We start from the raw sequence: 21,735 nt of genomic DNA on the forward strand, positions 1-21,735 counted from the left end.
CCTTCCTCCCTTCCTCCCTTCCTCCCTCCCTCCCTCCCTTCCTTCCTTCCTGTCAATTTCAGATAATAGTAGTCATCCTGATTTGGACTTGGAAAATAAATAATCTTTTTGTAATATATCTCTCGTATAATGATGCTTCCTTAAAATACCTTGTGGTTAACTACTCTTTGCCCTTCTCAAATTGGATAATACTATTGTAATTACAATTTTCTTTTCTAAGTACTATATTAATAATGTATATGTCCATATATGTTTAAAGGAGATACTATATATCTCCACACTTTTGTTGGATGCTGCAAGAAAATCTGTGTATATGTGCAAATATAACTTCAGTAGAGATATGTAATAAATGCTACTTTAAAAAAAAAAGACTTTTCTGGGATTAAGTAGGATATAATATAGCCAATATTTATTAAGTACCTACTATATGCAGGGGACCTTGATATAGACACTAGGGAGAGATAAAAAGTTTAGATGAGAAGCAGTCTTTATATTTAAGGAGTTTTATAGTTTCTTTGGGAAGTAACCTGTCATCACATCTATTAAACACAATATTTTTTGATAAATAATACATCAGAGAACTACAAAATAAGAATGCTATGTGAGTTCTCAGGGTGAAGGTTGTTAACAACTTGGAGAGGAAGTCAGAAATGAAATGTGACTTAAGATCTCTTAATCCTGTTTACCTTATCTGGGTAACTTGCTTGAGTTGGGTTTGACTTAAGGATTTGTGTTTTCCTTCTAGAAAATTATCTAGAACTTGAAAATCATGGTGATGAAGAAGTAAAGTGGAATTTATCATCTTTTGCTCCACCTTATGTCAAGGTCAGTAACAATAATCTAAAATAAGTAATTTATTTCCTCTTCTTTGCCAGAAAATTTATTAGCTCCATTTTTTTGTTGCTATATTTTAAATTGATCCTAGCACATGCTCAAACCTCAGTATACTAGCTTTATTTATTCTGTCATTTGATGTCAATGGATTCCCCTTCTTGTTTCCTCATTTAGCACTTTGGCAGAAGGAAATCCTGTACAGTAAAAAGAGCACTGGACTAGGAGCTTAGAGGCTTTGATTCTAGTCAGTCTCACTGCTTACTAAGCTTTGTTTTAATTGTTAATTATTCTGTTATTTCTAAGATTTCCTTTTCTGCCACATGTGATGGCTGTGAAGATTAAATGACTGAACATACTTTGTAAAATAGTAAAATGCTACTCAGATGTGAAGTGTTATTTTTAATGTGGAATTCATATTTGTCGTTATTTAATTTTTATAATTTTTATTTTTCCTTTCTGTAGGATGTTGATGAGAGCGGAGATGTCTTTAGAGCTACTTACACAGCTTTCAGATGTTCCCGCATTTCTGGTACATTAGAAGGTCATGGAAAACAAAAAGTGAGGCCAATCACTTTGTTGAACACACTGTTAAAGAAGTCAACTTTGTTACACTTGACCCTATATGGGACAGTTAACTTCATACAAATGAATATTTTCACCATAATCATAAGTTATACTACCTAACCCTGGCCAGCTCTTAATCAACAGTCAGTAAATATTTATTAAGCAACTACTGTGTCTCAGTTGCTGGGCTAGTGTTAGAAATACAAAAGCAAGGTAACCTAAATCCTAGAGAAGCTTATGTTTTATGTTTAACAAAAGAATAGTTAGTGACATAGAGGACCATTTAAGAGCCTAAGTATTGGAAAACAGTTCACAGTGTATGTATTGCTGACAGGTCAGTTTCATCATCTCTATTTACAGAGGACACATTTTTATTTTGAACTCCAGGCTTAATGATGCCCTTCAACTTGGAGGATGCTCGTTGCTCTGAATCCATGATAACTATTTGTTCTGTAAGATGTCTTTCAAGGTTGTGGTCTTCAGTGATTCACAACTGTGTAGTATTTATCAAGAGATTTTCTGTTAGACATAGTTTTTGGTAGATGTGAACAGTTTAGAGTCATTGCAGGTGCTGAGTTATTCCCTAAATACAGTCTAGCCTGATAGCTTCCTACTGCTTAGTTCCAGAACCAGCTTATTTTTCATCTGTAGCACTTGTTTGAGATATACATGTTGATGGACAAATTCAATAGTTTGCTCGTCTAGTTGCTGTCATAGTCTGGACAATATATTTGTTTTAATTGTGTTTTTCAGCGTGAATGGTTAAATGAACATTTTTCACATTGTTACATATTTTGCCAAAGTTACCTTGTGAATGGTATGCCATCACTTTGAGTTTAGAAGCATTTTGAAACCCTATCAGAACGGAATCCTTTTGTTGGACCTTATGCTGGACCTCTTCTATAATACTGACCAACATGTTTGAAACTTGTTTGAGAACTCATTTGAAAGCAAAACTTAGCAGAACGGTAGTACGAAATGTTAGTCCTGTATTTAATGGAGTTTTGTATAATCCCGTGATAGATATATGAGACAGAAGCTTATTTAAAGAGAGCCATTTGCTTTACTGAGTCAGATGCTTTCTTAAAATTAAAAAATACACTGGGAATTTATACTTGTTACAGTTCTCAGGTAGTTGAGTGACCACAGAAATCTGGTCCACTGTTGGAAACTGCCTGTAAAAAACCCATATGTCTTATATTTTTATCAAGGATGCCTTAATGTGTGTGTAGACTATCCCTAAGGAGATTTTTACAAATATGAGAAATTAGGTATATGCTCCCAAGTAGTTAATGTCTTGTCTTTTAAAAGTAATTATAGCTAATAATCTTTTCCATAGCTAATAAACTTTTCTGTTTTTAAAAACTGTCCCCTCGTAACTTAAATACACTATTCCCTAATTGCCTTTAAAGTTTATGAATTTGAAGATGGATTTCTTCAGTATGTTGTTGATCAGGTCTGACTTGTTCCTGCTTATTTTCATCATTTTCAGTGCCATTCATATGGTACATTAGATGCAGAGGTTTCAGAGTCCAAATATCAGGACCTCCACAGTTATTGTCAAAATCATTATAAAAAAAGACATCTGTACTGTTTTCTATCTATTTTCTTTTGTTTGTTTGTTTTTTGGGGCAATCAAGGTTAAGTGACTTGCCCAGGGTCACACAGCTATTAAATGTCTGAGACCAGATTTCAACTCAGGTCCTCCTGACTCTAGGGCTACTGCTTCATTCTCTGTGCCATCTAGCTGCTTTCCATCTATTTTCTTACCAATTTCATCTACAAAATTTCTCTAGGTAATCTAGTTTGGTTATATCTTTCACCAACTGTTTTCACTATTTTGTGAGGTACAGTCTATATCCTTATGTCATCACCCCCTCAGTTGTGTTATACAAATGTGCTTGTATTCTAAACTTCTGTTTTGCTACCTGGCTGCCATATCTTTCTAATTAGCTTAGAGATTGTGTGTGCTAGTTAGTCTGACTTCTGGGTTTTGTTGTGGCTCTTTATGGTGACTATTATATGTCAGTTCATCTTCTCCAGGAAGTAGTGATGAAGTCACTTTACTTTTTTTTTTTAATCCATTTTTGGATCCCCAGTTTAAGTTTTAGTTGCTATGATTCTTTTCAGTGTCTTCTTGTTATTCTTTTGTGTTATTTAAAGTGTTTACTTTGACGTTTAGTTGAACCAGCCAGTGGTTTGACTGCATAGAGACTGATTCTAAAGTAACTATGTTTATATCTAGTCACAACTTTTCTGTTAAAATATAAGTAGCCTTATTTTTTGTGTATTACTTGTTTATTACTTTCCAATGCCTCATGACTCTTAAAAAATTCATTATATACAGTTAGGAATTTTCCAAGTTGTCAGTATAAGTCTTTGATGTCTTTAGTTCCTTGATCCCAAACTATTTTCCAACATTGCCCTTTTCCCCATGCCCACTTTCACATTGTTGTTGCTGAATGTTTAAGTGTATGTTGATTTTGGAAGATTTTTTGTTAGTCTTTATAGAACTTAGCTACTGTATCCTTCAGGATGAGTTTTTTTGCTCATACTCATAGTCAGTTCAGTAAAGCGAAATGACCAAATGTTCTGACCAATTGTTTCTTGTAACTTTGGGGTATATGATGAAAAAGATGGTACTAGCTCTGATATTTGTCTTTTCAGGGAGAACCTATGAACTCCCTTTCTGTTAAGTTGCCACTTGTTTACGTGATCTGGTTTAATGTATGATAAATGTCAATGTGGATGTAGTTCAGTTTCTACAGTACTATGATTGGTCATTTAGCAAGAATCATATATTGAAAGGGCAGCTAGGTGGCACAGTAGATAGAGCATTGGTCCTGGAGTTAGGGGGACCTGAGTTGAAATCCCGCCTCATATATGTAACACTCACTAGCTGTGTGACTCTGGACAAGTCACTTAACCCCAGTTGCTCACCAAAAAAAAAAAAAAGAATCACATATTCAAAATATAAACAGATAAGGTGCTCTAAAAACTGTTAGCACCTTTGTTGACAGAGTAGTCATATCAGTAACAAAATTCATTATAAATATTGTGAGATTTCAAAGATAGTTAATGCCATATACATACTTAAAGTCTTCTACCTGGTAGGTATATCCTAAATTTTGGTTCTGTCTTCTGGCCAGTAGAGGGTTGCATAAGGAGAACAATAAAATGAATATGTCCCCATCTCTTGATTATTTTTCTGTGGTTTAATGTACTGAACCTTCTCCAGACTGCTTCCTCATTTAGCTCTCCTACACAACAGCTGTAGTGTAATTTGAGCGTCACCCCCAACAATGTACTTTTAGAGGTGTTGATTTAGATAAAGTATTTTGGACCCAGAATCGAATTGGTCCACTTGAAATAGAATTGAACAAGCTTTTATTTCTCTGAGAAGTGACAACTCTGACCAACTCTAAACATTTATTGCTCCATTTCTTCATATGAAGGCTTCTTATTGGTAACCTAACAGAAAGATAATTATCATTGTTTTAGTAATAACAGCAGATAAAATGTCACAAAAGCTTTTATATTTGTTTTATAGGTTGCCATCACTTTTTTACCAAGAGACAGAGGGAATTATGCTCAGTTTTGGGATGTTGAGTGTTATCCCAGTGCAGCACCTCACATGAAACATACGCTGAGATTTCAGCTATCTGGACTAGTGAGTATTATGAATGAAAGAAAAAAAATTATTAAATGCTTATTATATACCTCATATTGTAACTTAATTCGTATAATTAAAGTAACTTTTTAAAATGAAAATTATGCTTTTAGTTGCTAGTAATGAATATCCTTGTGTTCCTTTTGGCAGTGAGGGGTTGAGAAAGGATTGCTTTCCTTCTTGGCAAGTTTTCTTAGCTGTTGTTCATATTAGCTATATCTGCTGATGGAAATTGGCATGTGTCATACATATATGTGCATGTGTGTATATACATATGTATATAGTAGATGGATTTGATGTATTGTTAAGATGTATAAAACTCATAAATAAAGTTGGAGAATAATTAGTGACTTAATTATTTTAAGGTATTAACCCATGTCAAGTGATAAATCCATCAGTACCACATTTAAAGGGCTTTGAGGTGGAGAGAGTATACATCTTTTACTTCTTTTTAAAAGCTTTGATGTAGAAGTAGGAAAAATAGGTGGGACATCTAGAAACCTGGATTCTATTTGTGGGCCCTGCCACTAATAATTTGTGTGATTTTGGATGAGTTACTTAATCTACTGGAGCCTCAGGTTCTTCATTGGTAAAATGTGGATAATAACTACCTAATATATCTCGGTGTTGATGTAAGATCAAATTAGAAAGTCTGTATGAAAATGCTTTACAAACTAAAGTGGTATTAAGAAATAGCTATCTAACAGGTTCATTGTCCTTCCATTACCAAGAATTTTTTTTTCTCTTTATATCTTTCTTTCTAACAGAGTATTAGTTCAGAAAATGGATCTGAAAGAATTCCCACAGATGCTCTTGTAAAAACAGATAATCTAGCTAGGTCCAGAAGGCGAACTGGCTCTGAGGTTTCTGTCCCTATGTCTCGGTATGTATTTGTGACATGCTTATAAATTCCCAAAAACATATGTGCATAGAAAGCAACAATGTAATATGCACAATTTTAATGATGGCATTTTTTTAAAGCAGGTTCATGTCAGTGCACCTTAGGTATAATGTTAAGAGCACTATTAACCAATGGCAAAAATGTTCTTTATTATCATCTGTCTCTTAGAATGACTTACTAGAGAAAGGTGTACTATGTTTAGCACTGTGGGGTGCAAAGAAGTATGAGACATGGTCCCAGGCCTGATGTCTAACTCACTCCCTTGTAGTAACTTTGACACTTAGTAGAAAGATAAAGTATGGTACATTAGTGCATGGAGGGAATTAAGATCATATGATTTGTTACTAAGGAATGGTTGATTTATTGACTTGTTGAATTTAGTATAAAACTGTTCATTTCTTTTTTGTTATGAGTATAAGCAAACAGCCTTGAAAACAGTTGCGACTCTGTGCCATTCTTTGGAGCAAAGGATAAAGAAGTAGAGAAATCCTATGAAGAACTTGAATTATTTGGAAGATTTTGTCAACATAGACAATGATACTCAGTAATTTTAATACAAATATGAACATAGGAGGATGGCATTAAATGTTTTGGAAAAAACAGTTCAGGATTAAGAAATGACAGACCAAGGACTTATTGACTGTTCAGAAACATTATGCATGTATATCATTAATTTCTTTGAAGAAACAAGTAGGAAAGCAATAGATATGGTGATAATCAAACAAAGTCATAGTAAGTGAAATACTGGCTACTAAAGAAGTGGTCATTTTACACTTGCCTATCACCATGCAGTTGGATTATCATTAAAGCAGAGGTCAAAATCCATACCACATGAGGTGAAAAAATAAAGATGACAAGGCACAATACACAATTACAGTAGCTTGAGTTAAGCTGTCAACTCTGAAAAATGGAAAATAGGTAAATAATGACTTCAGCTGTTATGTATTATTTCTTAGGCATGTTTAATTGAAGTAAACCAGTCACCAAAACATGATAAAAAGAGCTCATAAACCTTAAACAGTAAGAAATAATGTACATGTGATTAAGAGGAACACAGGAAGATTAACTAAGCCGATACAGTGTGAAGTAAACAGAACCAGAAAAAGCCGTATATATAGCCACTATAGTCATGCAAATGAACATAAAAAGAAAACCAAACTGTCCAATTTTAATTTTTTATCATTCCATATTTCCCCATGTTCTTATGTCCTTAACCATAGTTTTCACCCACATTTTGACCTCCAGTTTCCCACCATTATTTTTTCATTGAATCTGCTTTCCTCCTTTACTAATGTCAGTGTTAAGATTGATCCATTTGAGCTCTACTATCCTCTATTCCAAAGATTTTTAATGCTTTTTGTGTTTGACAGCCTTGTGAAGCCCATAGACCTCTTCTTAATCAGTTAATAAGCACCTACTATGTGCCAGGCACTGTGGCAAAAAACAGTTTCTGTTCTCAAGGAACAGTCTAATGGGAAGGACAACATACAAACAAATTCAAATATGATATATGTAGGATAAATTGAAGATAATCTCAGAGGCACTCTTGTGGAAGGGACAACCTTAGAAATCATACAAGAATTGTTTGAAAGGACGTACGTGATAGAGAAAGTGAATCTTATTAGCACTTGTTTCAATATAGGTGTCATTTGCTAAAGTTTAACACACCTGCTCCAAGCCATTTTTAACTTCTTATAAAGGAAATAATTAAAATTAACTTTTAAAGATATAATTTGGATTTAAATTCCTATTAATTTTAAATAGGTAACTTAGTCCCCATTTTCTAACCCAGGCAAGTTGATTTGGCTCAGCGAGGTGTTAATGCCCCACAAGATGTATACGTATTTCTTCCAGCTAGAGTCGGAGAAACAAGAACTATAAAAGTCAATTTACGGAATAATTCTTTCTCTACTCACTTGGTAAGTTTGACATCTACTTGAGAATTTTGGGAAGCTAAGTATATGAAAGAGTGTTTCATTATTTTTATTATTTTGTATGCCTATAAAGCTATATAGATAAATGAAAGATAGATATTTAAGTTTCTAAGCTTTAAACTTAAAGCCAGAAAATGGTATGTTTAAGATGTTTCTTCACTCGAAGAAATTTTAAATATCCACAGGAAGACTCTGGTATTTTACTTGAAAACTGAAAGTGACTGAATATATGTATTGGGTTTTGTTTTATTTCTTTTATTTTTATGTTTTTTCCTGTACTTAGTTTTATTGTCAGTTACTACATTTTTCTGAGTAACATAATTGATATCTAAATTAGAGTAAATTCATGTATAACTCTGGTCCATAGGATTTAAAAAAAACAAACAAACCAGAACAACTGGTCTTCAGTGCTAGTTCTGCCTGACAAAGCTTTTATTTTATATGGTTGTATCTAAATCTTACTGAAATAAAATTTTCATTCATGAAATGCATGATTTATTTAAAATACGGTAAGGTATCTATTAAGTAGTTTGCATGCTGTTTTTTAAAGTGTTTATTAATATTAAATTCCAGCTGAAGTTTTTAAGTCCCAGAGAGCCTTTCTACGTCAAGCATTCAAAATATTCTTTGAGGTGAGTTAAATATAAACAAAAATTTTGTTTAATTCAGTGCTTTTTTATATGAATATTTATAAGATTCTAGTAGTTCTAGATACTACTCTAAGGCTTTGTAGTTTTGTCTGTCACTATCACCTTATTTTTTCAATCTCAGAATCTACTAGGTGTGGTGTACAAACTGTTATCTCATTATGCCAATATGAGGTGAAAGGTCAGTGGCTTCAGCATTGATTGATGATGGTCTGCTGAGAACACTATGGAAATGTTTAGCCTATCTTTCTAGGATCATGTCCTTATCACTAATCAATGCGACTCCATCAGCACTGAGTATTTGAGAAGTGCTCTAATCTGTTGAAGTTAATTCTTCTGGTAGTCATTTTGCCTTGGGGCCACTGCCTTTGTTGAATGCTAATATTTAGCTTGGAGAGGATACGTCTATGATCAGTCCAGCACTCTGCACCACACTTTGCCTTCGCTACTCTCACATGCTGTCTGTCTCTTCTCCTTATAATCACGTTGTCTATTAATCAGAGAGACAGAACATCATGGTTGTAGATACAGCAGGGCCTGGTATTTTTTAGATATCTAAAAATATTGTAGAATGTATACTTTGATTTTCCCAAAAGGATTAGAGAATGATATTGTTCATTTACATATTTTTATTTATTTGCTTCGGCTTTCTTGGAAATATGGCATGCTGAAATTTACATTAGATTCTATTCTTACCTTTTGAGTTTTTCAACTTGAGCAATATAATAAAGTATTTTGGAGTATAAAAGATTTTAATTGTGATTAAAAAGAAGTCCCTCCCCAGAATTTTATTGAAAAGTTTTCTGCTAATTGTTTTACCATTTGATTTTTATATTCTCCAGTCAATATTGTATAGTTTTCTTAGCTAGATGTTTAATCTTTTTTCATCTTGTTTGGCATACATGTGATGGTACTCAAGTGATTCCCCTTTTCTTTCCATGGATATTAAGTTAACTGCATTTATTTAACCCAGGAGTGGGTAAACTATAGTAGAAGGCTGAATCTGGTCACTAAGAATAGTTTTTATGTTTTTAAATACAGCAAAACTTTATTTGAAAGCTCAGGGCTGACCAAAAATAAATAGCTCACCAGATTTGGCCATAGTTTGCCTATTCCTTGTTTAGTCACTTAAAATGAAGTACCAAAGGTCAGAATTGGGTCATTGTTGTAGTATTATAAATTAAACACTTATAGGATTAAGTTTCATTTTTCGCAGTATAAAAAAGTGCATAACTTTCCTTTAGAACTCTAGTCAGACCATTTGGCTATAAGCATATCACTCCTGTAGCAGGAAGTACTATATGTTGATCCGTTTTATTTACGAAACTGGCAACTGTCTAGGTTGCCCTCTATTAAATTAGAACCTCATGGCTGACTCATAATGGCTACTACAACTTCTTTTATAGTGATTACTTAGATAGTAGGTACTGCTGGTAGATACTTGGGACCCTTTTCCTCCCAAGCAAGTGTAAAGGTTCCATAAAATATGGTGGCATATATCCACAAGAGTTAGTTGGCGCCTTACAGCACTTAACAGAAAGTCACAGAAGCTTTATATTGTAGATAAATACAGTGTAATTGTAGGAAAGTAATGCAGACTTTTGTACATAGAGTAAAAACTGACTAAATTGCAGAATTCATTCATTAGGGAGAGATGTACAAAACCCTTTTAACTCTACAAATGTTTTTAAACACATGATGGCTCCCTTCAAGTTAACTGAGTATATGGACATATGTTATATACATATGAAATATTTCTATAAATACTAAAATGCATGATTACATTGATGAATTAGATAACTTAGATCAAATGCATCCCCTATCACAGATGTTTAAGTAGAAACTAAACACAGTTGAGAACTTAGCTTGAACTTTGTCTCTTTTAAACAGAGAGATCATTACAACTAATTTGAAATTTGATTATTCAGAATCAAGAGATTTTTATTATTGTATTAAGTTATATGAAATTTTAAAAGATTACACACAGTTAAACTTCCACATTAATCAAGTTGGAAAAGTGAAAATAAAGTATTCCCATTCACTCCATCATAGATGATCTCATCACTATCCCTACCGGTGTGCAATCAGCTTTTTTATAAGTGTGACGGAGGGGAGTCACATGAGCCATTTGTAGATGAATCTTTTGCCATTATTGAGGAAAAGTATTAAGTATCTGTCCTACTTTCATCATCAGTGTCCTTGGTGATTACACAGTGCTTAAACATTAGTTTTGTATATTTTGAGTTGTACTACCATCTCATCTGTCTGAAATACTCTTGGTGTTCTGGAAAGACAACTATCATGCTATTAATTTTTTTGATATTGTTTAGCTTTTGATTTTCCATATTATAATATGGATGGCCCTAGGAAATACTTTAAAAAATTTCAAGTTAATATTTTTCAAAATTATCAGATAAGACTTGTTAGTTATTTTCTTCTTTATTTAATAGTATTTTATTTTTTCTAATTATATGTAAAGATAATTTTTAACGTTTATTTTTACAAAATTTTGAGTTCCACATTTTTCTCCCTTTTTCCCTCCCTTTCCTCTTCCTAAAACATTAAGAAATTTGATATAGGTTATATATGTGTAATCATATAAAACATTTCCATATTAGTCATGTTGTGAAAGAAGAAACAAACCAAAAAGAAAAAAAACTGAAAAAATAAAATGAAAATAGTATGCCTCAGTCTGCATTCAGAATCCATCAGTTCTTTCACTAGATGTGGATAACATTTTCCATCATGAGTCATTTGTAATTGTATTGGATTATTGTATTGCTGAGGAGAGCTAAGTCATTCATAGTTGATCATTACACAATGTTGCTCTTATTGTGTCTAATGTTCTCCTAGTTTTGATCATTTCACTTTGCATCACTTTATATAAGTCTTTCTGAAATCTGTCTGCTCATCATTTCTTACTGCACAGTAGTATTCCATTACATTCATATGCCACTGCTTGTTCAGCCATTCCCCTATTGATGGGCATCCCTTGACTTGTTAATTCTTTATATGTATTACCACATGCTAAACTGGCAGGCATCTCTTTAATACATATGTCAGGCCTCCCCAACATACAAGATTTCAGGTGGCCTGCGAAAAATGTAAAGGATGTAAAAGAAAGTAAAGATGTAATGAGTGCTTTGTCCATGTCCCGCTTAACCCACCTTCCACTAGTCACTGTTGCACCTGCCTTGTTACTTGGTGAGTGGGTTGGCACTGTACACACTGTCCTATTTGTCACATGACTCGTGGCAGCCAATTATCTTCAGTCTGTTTCTAGTCTGAGAGGAGTAAGAGGCATATGTTTTCAGTCCCTACTGGTGTTGAACAGGGACAAAGTGAGTGCAGTCACATGCCAGCACAGCTGACACCCACTATGAGATCAGCAGCAACAACATGAGGGCTTCTTCGAGCCCTCCCTAATTGCGCAGCTGCCCTCCAAGTTACATGAATGTCTGGTGCTCTCTCCAAGGTCAGACACTCAGTTCAGTATTTCTTTGTATGTAGGCAGTTGCTGTGGAGATATTTTGGTTCTAACATTAAAGTTTTTGGGGTGACTTTGTGAAAGGAGTGATTAAAAAAAAAAACCAGAAGATTGAATCAGAACATAGAGTGTTTAATCCGGAGTGGACAAATAGATATTTGTTTACTTACATGAGAGACAAAATATTGTGCCTTGTTTACCGAGAAGTAATAGCCATTCCGAAGGAATATAATCTTCATAATTTTGAATCAAAATATCCTGACTTAGGCATATTGGACACCAATGAAAAACAAATTAAAGCATCCAAATGGTTGAAAAATCTCAGTGGGGAACAACAGTTTTTCAGAACAGTAAACTCAGAAAATGAGGTGGCTACTAAGGTTAGTTTTCAGATTTCTAAAGAAATCCATTTCCAACATGATTCCAGAGTATGTTAATAAACTTATGACTGACAAGAAGTGTAATACGTCCTACTAACTAAATTTAAACAGTAAGAAAATTTGAAAAATATAACTTGTATCGCTTAGCAAAGTAATTTTTAAAAACATTTTTGTGATTTCATGATAAAAATCTTAAGTAATAAGTGTAATTAATTGACATTAATTGAAATTTCCCTTTTTAAAATGGTTCATTTGCAAAATAGTTTAAACATTAATTATACCTATACTTTGAAAGTGAGCCGCTAAAAACTTGTGTGTGGCTCAAAGAAGTTTAGCCTATTTTAATTTTGGTTCCTCTCTACTGCCAAGTTGTGCAAGTCTGATATAAGTTTTAAGCATTTAAAAATTTTTTATACTCACATTCAAATGGAAACATAAAAACAACTTTCAAAGTCAAGGGATATCAAATTATTCATTTCTCTTTCCCTCCATTAATTGGCTAGAGTTTATTTTAATATGAGTGAGTGTACATACATGCATGTCTCTGTGTGTGTGTATTTTAATGGCAACAGAGCCAAGATGGTAGAGTAGCAAGAAAAATTACAGTGAGCTTCTCCCCCTAAGAAATTCCTTCAGACATATCTAGAAAACGCACTAGACTTGATTTTTCCAGTACGGGTTGGTATAGAGAGACAGAGAAGTCTGCTGACACTGGGAATAGGATTGGACCAGGATTGTCCTGCTCAGAGCACTTGAGCATCCAGGAAGAGACTGTGTACCACAGCTGTGGGAGATTCCAGAACATTGTGACCTTGTTGATGTAAGGTGTAGGAACAGGTTCCAACCTGCACCTTTGTTACTCACAATCCAGTGCTGGGTGATCCACGGTGAACTGAGAGCGATTTGCACCCCGGGGTGGCATTTCAGGGCGAGGAGGGGTCATAGGCCCAAAGTTCTGTACTGAAGGAGAGAAGCAAGTTCAGAAACAACAAACAGCAGTGTGGCTTGGACCTCAGGAAAACAGCTGTGTCTCAACTCCAACTTCTAGCCTAGTCTGAATCCTACAGATTAATAACCAGTATAGGAATCCCAGAGCAAAAGGATGTTTCCAATTCTACCACTCTGAACCAGCAGTACTTTGTTTATTATGTGGTGGCTCACACCTAAACCTAGGTCAGGAACTTGCAGAGCTCAGATGGGGAGGAGAGGAGAACAGCAGATAATTTAAACAGATGAGTTTTAGAGCACTGTTGGTTGCAAGTCCCCAGCCTGAGTTATTCCTAAGATACTGGAACGAAGTAAATAGTCAGTAACCTAAACAACAGGACCAAGCCCAGACTTTTAAAAGTTCACAGAGCCCAGCCCTAATATCAAATTGGAAACTGGGAAGAGGACTGGATGAATGTGCAAAACAAAACAAAATCTCATTATAAGAAAGCTGATTATATTGACAGGGATACAAAGCACAAACCCAGAAGAAAAGAATATCTCAAACATCTACAAGCAAAGTCTCAAAAAAACAAACAAACAAAAATCCAACTAGAATTGCTGGGAGAGATGAAGCAAGAGTTTAAAACTTTTTTTTGTAAATTAAATGGAAGTACTAGAAGAAAAACATTTGGGGAAAAAAGATGAGAATATTGGAAGAAAGAACTGGACAGGGAATTAACAGCTTGGCACAAAAGATACCAAAACATGGTCAAACAACAAACTCCCTGAAAGTTAGAATGGAAAATAAAAAACCATGAAACATCAAAAAATACTAAAACAGAGTCAAAAGACTGGGGGAAAAGTAAATGCAAGTTATCTCACAGCAAAAACAACTAATCTGGAAAAAAAGATTATGGACAAAAAAATTTAAGAATCTTTAGACTACCTGAACATAGTGAACCAAACAAAAGGGAGCCTAGACTTTATATTTCCTTAACTTAAAAAAAAACCCAACAAAAACATAACATAACTTCACATCTCTTAGAATCAGAAGGCTAAATAAAAATAGAGCCCTGTGGTCATTTCTTAAAAGAAAATGCAAAATGAAAACTCATAGAACATTATAGCCAGAATCCAGAGATTCCAGATCAAAGAAAAAATTATTGCAGGCAGCTAGAAAGAATTTAAGTACTGAGGAATTACAATCAGAATCTCACACATGATTTAACAACCAACACTGTAAAGGAGTTTAGAGAGCTTAGAATATAATATTCCAAAGGGTAAAGGACATAGACTTATGGCCAAGAATAACTCACCCACCGAAACTGAGTATAATCCTACAGGGGGGAAAATTGATTTTTAATGAAATAGGGGACTTCTAGGCATTCGTGATCTATACAGTCTATACTTAAAAGGAGAGGGAGAGAAGCTGATACTTGAACATCATTTTTATCTGAACGGTCAAAGTAGGAATGAATACTTACACACAGGTTGGGTACAGAAATACACTTTACTCTGTAGGGAAATAGGAGGGAAAGGGGGAATTAGAAGGAGGACACACTAAGGAAAGGATAAATCTTAAGCAAAACACATTCTGATAAATGAACAAAAATACTTAAAGCTTCTTTTGAGGTGGTAAAGAATGGGACTCTAAGAGGGTACCCTTGATTGGGGAAAGGCTGAACAACTTATGATATGTAAATATGATGGAACACTATTTTGTAAGAGTGATGAAGTAGATAGTTTCAGGGAAATCTAGGAAGGCTCATATGAAAAGAGGTAAATAGAATAAGGAGAACAATTTATACAATGACAGCAATATGTGAAAGCAAACAACTTTGAAAGGCTTAGGATCAATGTAATAACCAACATAGTTCCAGAGAACTAATGATGAAACATGCTACCCACCTCATAATAGGTGAAAGAGAGTGCACACACACGTTCCTGTTTGGACATGGCCAATACGGAATTTAGTTTTGCCTAACTATATGTATTTGTAACAGGTTTTTTCTTTCATTCTCAATGGAGGTTGGAAGGAGGGAGAGAAGCTGTATTTTTGCTGATTGAAAAAATAATTTTAAAAAATCTTTTTTAAGTAAAGAGATAGGTAATAAGAAAGGACAAGAGATAGATTCAGAGAAACCTGGGAAAAGCTGGAATAAACTGATACAGAATAAAGTGAGCAGAACCAGGGATACAATTTATACAATAACAATTTAAAGACTAACATCTTTGATAGGCTTAATATTTCTGAACAATATAATGACCATCCATGATTCCAGAGGGCTTTGTGCTACCCCATCTCTGGACAGAAGCAGAGCATATATTTTTGGACATCAGTGATGTGGGAATTTGTTTGGCTTGACTGTATGCGTATTTATTAGAGGGGTTTTTTTATCTCAACTTGAGTAGGAGGGAAAGAAAATAAATGCTGGTTAATTGAATAATAATGAAAAGTATAAATAATTAAATGCATCTAAAAGAAATTAATGTGCAAATAAAGCCAAAAATGAAGCAAAATCTTTGTTTTGTAACACTGTAATTGCTACATGATATTATTATTATATTATTCTTGTGGGGTTTTTTTCTCTCTTTTTTGGGGGGAGGGGACAGTTACATTTTAAGTACCAAACTGTCTCCCTCCTACCTCCCCACCCTGCAGTAGAGAAGGCCATCATTTGATGTAGATTTATAAATATATATAAAACCATACTATGCATGCTTTTATTTATCAGTTCTTTCTGTGGAGGTGTGTAGCATCTTCCTTCATAAGTCTTTTCTAGTTTATTTAAGTATTTGTAGTACTCAGGATAACTTGGTTGTGCAATTATTCTTCTAACAGTATTGCTGTTATTGTATGTGATATTCTCTTGGTGTTCTGTTCACTTCACTTTTCACTGTTTCATGCAAGTCTTTCCATATTTTTCTAAAAATCAACCAGCTTGTCATTTCTTACAGCACAGTAGTATTCCATCACAATCATATACCACAACTTGTTTAGCCATTCCCCAGTTGGTGGACATCCCCTCAATTTCCAGTTCTTTGCCACCACAAAGAGAGCTGCCATAAATATTTTAGAACATGTAGGTTCTTTTCCTTTGTCCTTGATCACCTTGAGAAACAGATGTAATAGTGATATTGTTAGATCAAAGGATATACAGTTTTATAACTCTATGGGCATAATTCCAGATTGCTCTTCAAAATAGTTCAATCAGCTCACAGTTCCACCAACTGTACATGAATGTCCTAATTTTTCCCTTCTATCATTTTTGCCAATCTGATAGGTGTGAGATACCTCAAAGTTGTTTTAATTTTCATTTCTCTAATCAATAGTGATTTAGAGCATTTCTTCATATGACTGTATATAGTTTTGGTTTCTTCATTGAAAAGGTGCTTGTTCATATCCTTTGACCATTTATCAATTGGAGAATGACTCATATTCTCATAAATTTGACAAAGTTCTCTATATATTTGAGATGAGACCTTTAAGAAATTGTCTAAGATTTTTCCCCCAATTTTTGTTTCCCATCTAATCTTGGCTACATTGTTTTTATTTGGACAAAAAATTTTTAATTTAATGTAATCAAAATTATCCATTTTATATCTTGCAGTGCTCTTTATCTCTTGTTTATTCATAAATTCTTATCCTACCCATAAGTCTGATAGGTAATGTGTTCCAGGTTCTTCTAGTTTTCTTATATCTCCCTTTCTGTCTTGGTCATGTATTCATTTTGACCTTGTCTTGGTAAATGGCCCAACATAATGATACATACTCAATTTCTGTCCAACTGATTTCCAGTTTTTATTCTTCCTTTTGTCAAACACAAGGCTACTGTGATCATTTACTATTATGTATTGTATGTCTACTCTGTTCCACTGATCCACCTTTCTGTTTCTTAGCCAGTACCAGATTAGTTTTGATAATTACTACCTTATTATTCTTGTATACTTTGAGGATTTTTTTTTGTAGTTGAATATTCATTTATTTTATTTTATACGGTGATGATAAACTTAAATATCTATCACTGATAGTGATTCTGAGCACGAAGGGCTCCAAAAAGTACTCCTCTCTCAAGCAGTATATACAGCAGTAGCATAAATATGTAGTAATGATTGCAAGTGTCTACAGTCACATTTAGCAAAAGCATCATTCAGAGATAGCGTAGCATATTAACAATGGCCTTGGAATCAGAAAGGCTTGGGTTCAAGTTCTGCCTCTGACACTCTAGGCAAGTCACCCTCTCTGTCGAGAAGGTGGCAGCCTGGATGGTTAAAGTAACTCGTTCCATATCCCCCCTCCCCCCCCAAAAAAAATCACACATCTAGTGTCTGTCGGTTTTAATTGTGTTGATTTTGTTTAGCTTAAATTTGAGTAGGCAAAGCTCATGTGCAAAAACACAGAAATCTAACTTTATGATCTGTATAACCAAACTCTGTTATTTTATGAAAAGCTTGACCAAACACCTGCATAAATTCTTGGTCAGTTTTAGTTTTTTGTAATCACAGATGGAAAAGTCGATGGCTTTATTGCCAGTTTCTCTGTTGTTATTTGGTTAGAGAAGAAATTGATATTAACTGAAGTGACTTAAAATATTCTGTACAAAGAAGCATTGATATTAGGAGGGTTTCTGGATCTTTTTAAATATTTGGAAGAAATTGCAATGGTTTAAACATGTGAAACATTTTATTTGGGATGAACATTTAAAAAATATAGTTACCCTATTTGATCAAATGTTTGCATTTGCAGTTTCTGCCATCAATTACAAATATCAAGATTCAGATGTATTGAACCACTGGGTAATAGGCAACATTTTCAATCATATGTGCCGTAGTTAGATCATAATACAACCACAGTCATGTAAAAGACAGTTGAAGAAAAATTTATCAGGAGTGCAGCGGGGGATATTTACCAGGTTTCAAGATCATATGTACATGGAGGGGAGAGTAATTTGCAAAAAGACTGGGTAGAGTAGTGCCAGATTTTGTAATGTCTTAAATGCCAAGCAAAGAAGTTTGAACTTTTACATGATACATAATAGGGAGCTCATAAAATCCTACTTTTATGAGAACTACACTTTAGAGGCATGGGAACATGTATAAGACATATAGTTGCCAAAAGAACGTTTTAGTATTCCTGAGTGCCATATCATTTATAAAGAAAACTAAGGAAGATGAAACATTTGTAGCAAGTTAATTTGGATTTTTTTTCTGTTTTAATTTCATTCTTCTTGTTCTAAGTTTTTTCCTTTTTTAAAAATTTAACTCATCGCTTATCCTGTTGTTATTTAGGGGAAGGAACACTCCATTTAGTCAGAGGACCTACATTCAAATCTGGGATCTGCCACTTACTAGTTAAGTGACTGATGTTAGGCAAGTCACTTAACCATCCTGGGTCTGTTTTCTCTTATGTAAAATGAAAGAGTTGAACTATATGAACTTTAAGGTCCATTCCATTCTAAATTCTGTGATTCACAAGATAGAGCTTCCATTGGGAGTTGGGACAGAGTTAGTGGGGAGTGATAGTGATGCAAAAAAGAAAGAAAAGAGCATCAGTAGAACATTTTAAAATACTCAGATGAGAAGAGAAGAAACAATACCACGGAGTGCAATTTTGTTCCTATCTTGTTAAGTTTAATATATGCATTTTTAAAAATACCACAATTGTTATTCACAGTGTCAAATACTCTTTTTTTATATTGAAATGTTCCTGTTTGTTGCTGTTTAAGTTTATAATAAAAAAAAGTTTTAAAACCCTTATGACATTCTGAAATTGTTATCCTTCTGTTATAGCCACTCTCCCCTTTTTATTTCTCTCCTTAGATACAAATAGCTAGTACCAAGTACTAGACAATAAAGATACCATATATGTTAACAAAAGATTGTCCAATAAAACTATAGAAAATAGAAACTAGTGAAGATTTATTAGTTAACAAACATGTTTGAGAACATTGCCTATAACATCTCACCATATGTCTCTGGATAATAGACATAAAAATATTTTAACTACCAAAAAATAGGATAGTTTGCTCATTTCAGTTATGAAGGGGACATGACTTTTTTCCTTTTAAATAAACATAACAGATTATCGTTAAGGACAAGGTAGATTACAGAAACTTAATATAAGCAAAAATAATTTAAAAAAGCAGATTGGAGCAAACAATTGACAAGTGGTAGTTTAAAAACTTAATATCTTAAATATAAAGAGTCATTAAAATGGGCAGAGATAATTCCCAGTCCACAGTGGTTAAATGATCAAAAATATGAACAGATAGTTTTCAAAAGAGGAAGCACAAATGGTAACTTACATGAAATACTAAACTTCACTACTAATCAGAAATGTAATTTCAAATAATTCAGAGCTACCACTTCATACTTATGAAAATGGCCAGAGAAAGAGAAACAATTGGGATTGTACCATTACATTTACACCTTTATTCCAAACTTATAGCGTCTTTTCTGAAAGCGGTCTTGGAGTAAAGTTCCAAAAAATAATCTTTTGGCTAATGACTACATTGTTGAGATTATATAGTGAGTAGTTGGATTTGTTTTTTTTTTTAAATCTTTCCAGAGATTTTTGTAGCAGCATCCCTGCTGCTTATTGAACATGTTCAATAATAAGGGAATGGTGAATTTTTGGTATGTTAATGTTGTGAAATAGTATAATACTTAAATTAAGAAAGCCAATATTATAAGCTATAAAGATATGTAGAAAGGCCTTTATGAAATAATGCAAAGTAATAAAAACCAAACCAGAATAGTAGAATAAGTAATTACTTCAACTATATATAAAAGGAAAAGGAAATGAGAGCAAATGGACAAAGAATCTTAATGAAGCCTTAGAAGGGGGAGTGACTGAAAAATTAAGACATGTTGTGATTTGAAATTTATTTATATAAAATGTATATTTTTTGCAAAGGTGTTTAATCGGATGTCCTATTTTCAGTTTTTTTGTTGTAAGTACAGATCTTAATCACAAGCATTTGCAGGGCAAAGAATAAAAATAATCATCAGATGAAATGTTTGTTCTTTGTGATAGTTGTGACTAATTCTCAGGCTTTAAATGTTTCCTATTCATTACTGTTGTTTTGTGGTAATGGTTGCAACTTGAGATATGCAAGCTTTTTTTTTTAATGAAACAATTTTTTTAGAAGAGTGAAAAGTAATGCATTTTGTGATTTGTAGGTTTTTAGAAACTTTTTGAATGTAAATGGGCTGGCTACATGTAGTGAGAGAAGACTGGAAAGCCCTTGTTTGGAGCACACGTCTAAGAACAGTTGCTTTTTAGGTCTTTTCATGCATTTCCTACTCTCCTATTTGCTGTGAAATTAGTCATTAGTGGTTAAGAGGTTTTAAACTATATCTCTTCCATTGGAGTTCAGTACACTTTCTCCCCCCCCCCCCCCTTTTCTCTGGTCTATGTGAGTATGTGGTTAAATTTAATTTGTGTTATTGGGACAATATAATACTTTTAAGTTGTTTGTTACGTTGATAGAAAATTTGTATGTGAAGGCTTTGTATTAATATTACGCTTTATAGTTTCTTTCTAGAATACATTCTTAAAAGTGTTTTTTTCAAAATTCTAAACCTACAGCTTATTAAATAGTGTTACTTCAGTTTTTATTTGTTTATTCAGTTGTATTTGGAATGGCAGGGATTTTTTTAGGCTTCAAAAAAAACTTAGAGTACATTTATCTTTGATGGGTACTAACGTTGTGGTTCTGGGGGGAATGTGTCGTCTAGGAAAGAGCAAGAACTGACTTGGATAGTAGTTTGAATACTTAATGGATAGAAAAGTATTTGTAGTTGAATAACCTAGGAATCAGTGTTAAGAAGAGCTTCATTATTTTTAACATTTAATAAATGCTCTCGAGTACACAAATCTAATCCCCAAGTCTTCAAATTAGACCAGATTCTTACGGGTAGTGAAATACTGAACTCATATAGAAAAGTGGCAAAATCAACTTTGATATTGTATTTATTTATTTTTAGATATTTATTAAGCTACTGCTGTGTGCTAGGCAGTGTGCTAAGCTCTGGAATTACAAAGAAAGGCAAAAAATAGTCCTTGCTCTCAAGGAACTCACAGTCTAGTGGGGGAGGCAACATGCAAACACCATGTACAAACAAGATAAAGTGGAGATAATCAACAGAAGGAAGGTATTAGCATTAAGGAAAACCAGAAAACACTTCCTATAGAAAGTGAGATTTTAGCTGGAACTTGAAGGAAGTCAGGAGGCTTTGTCACTAGTTCAGGCCTGAGGTGAAGAAGTCCAGCACACTAAGGTGTTGCCAGTGGCAGAGGAGAGAGGAGGGTGTACATGAGAGATGTTACAAAGGTAAAATTGACAGGATTTGGCAACAGATTGGATAGGATTAAAGGGGGGGGGG

At 33.8% G+C, this 21,735-nt stretch overlaps 1 protein-coding gene across 4 annotated transcripts in view; it reads left to right on the forward strand.

Annotated features, from left to right (window-relative positions):
• Window positions 1-21,735, forward strand: part of CEP192 (centrosomal protein 192) — a 132,984-nt gene that overhangs the window by 109,655 nt on the left and 1,594 nt on the right. For all 4 annotated transcript variants that reach the window (XM_027852362.1, XM_027852364.1, XM_027852363.1 and 1 more), the window contains 6 exons: window positions 746-825; window positions 1,297-1,392; window positions 4,949-5,068; window positions 5,836-5,951; window positions 7,762-7,888; window positions 8,477-8,535. In XM_027852362.1, the coding sequence (XP_027708163.1) occupies window positions 746-825; window positions 1,297-1,392; window positions 4,949-5,068; window positions 5,836-5,951; window positions 7,762-7,888; window positions 8,477-8,535 (598 nt within the window). The remainder of the gene's footprint in view (window positions 1-745; window positions 826-1,296; window positions 1,393-4,948; window positions 5,069-5,835; window positions 5,952-7,761; window positions 7,889-8,476; window positions 8,536-21,735) is intronic.

The sequence above is a fragment of the Vombatus ursinus genome, unplaced genomic scaffold (assembly GCF_900497805.2).
Source record: "Vombatus ursinus unplaced genomic scaffold, bare-nosed wombat genome assembly UNPS02009573.1, whole genome shotgun sequence".
Classification (NCBI taxonomy): domain Eukaryota; kingdom Metazoa; phylum Chordata; class Mammalia; order Diprotodontia; family Vombatidae; genus Vombatus; species Vombatus ursinus.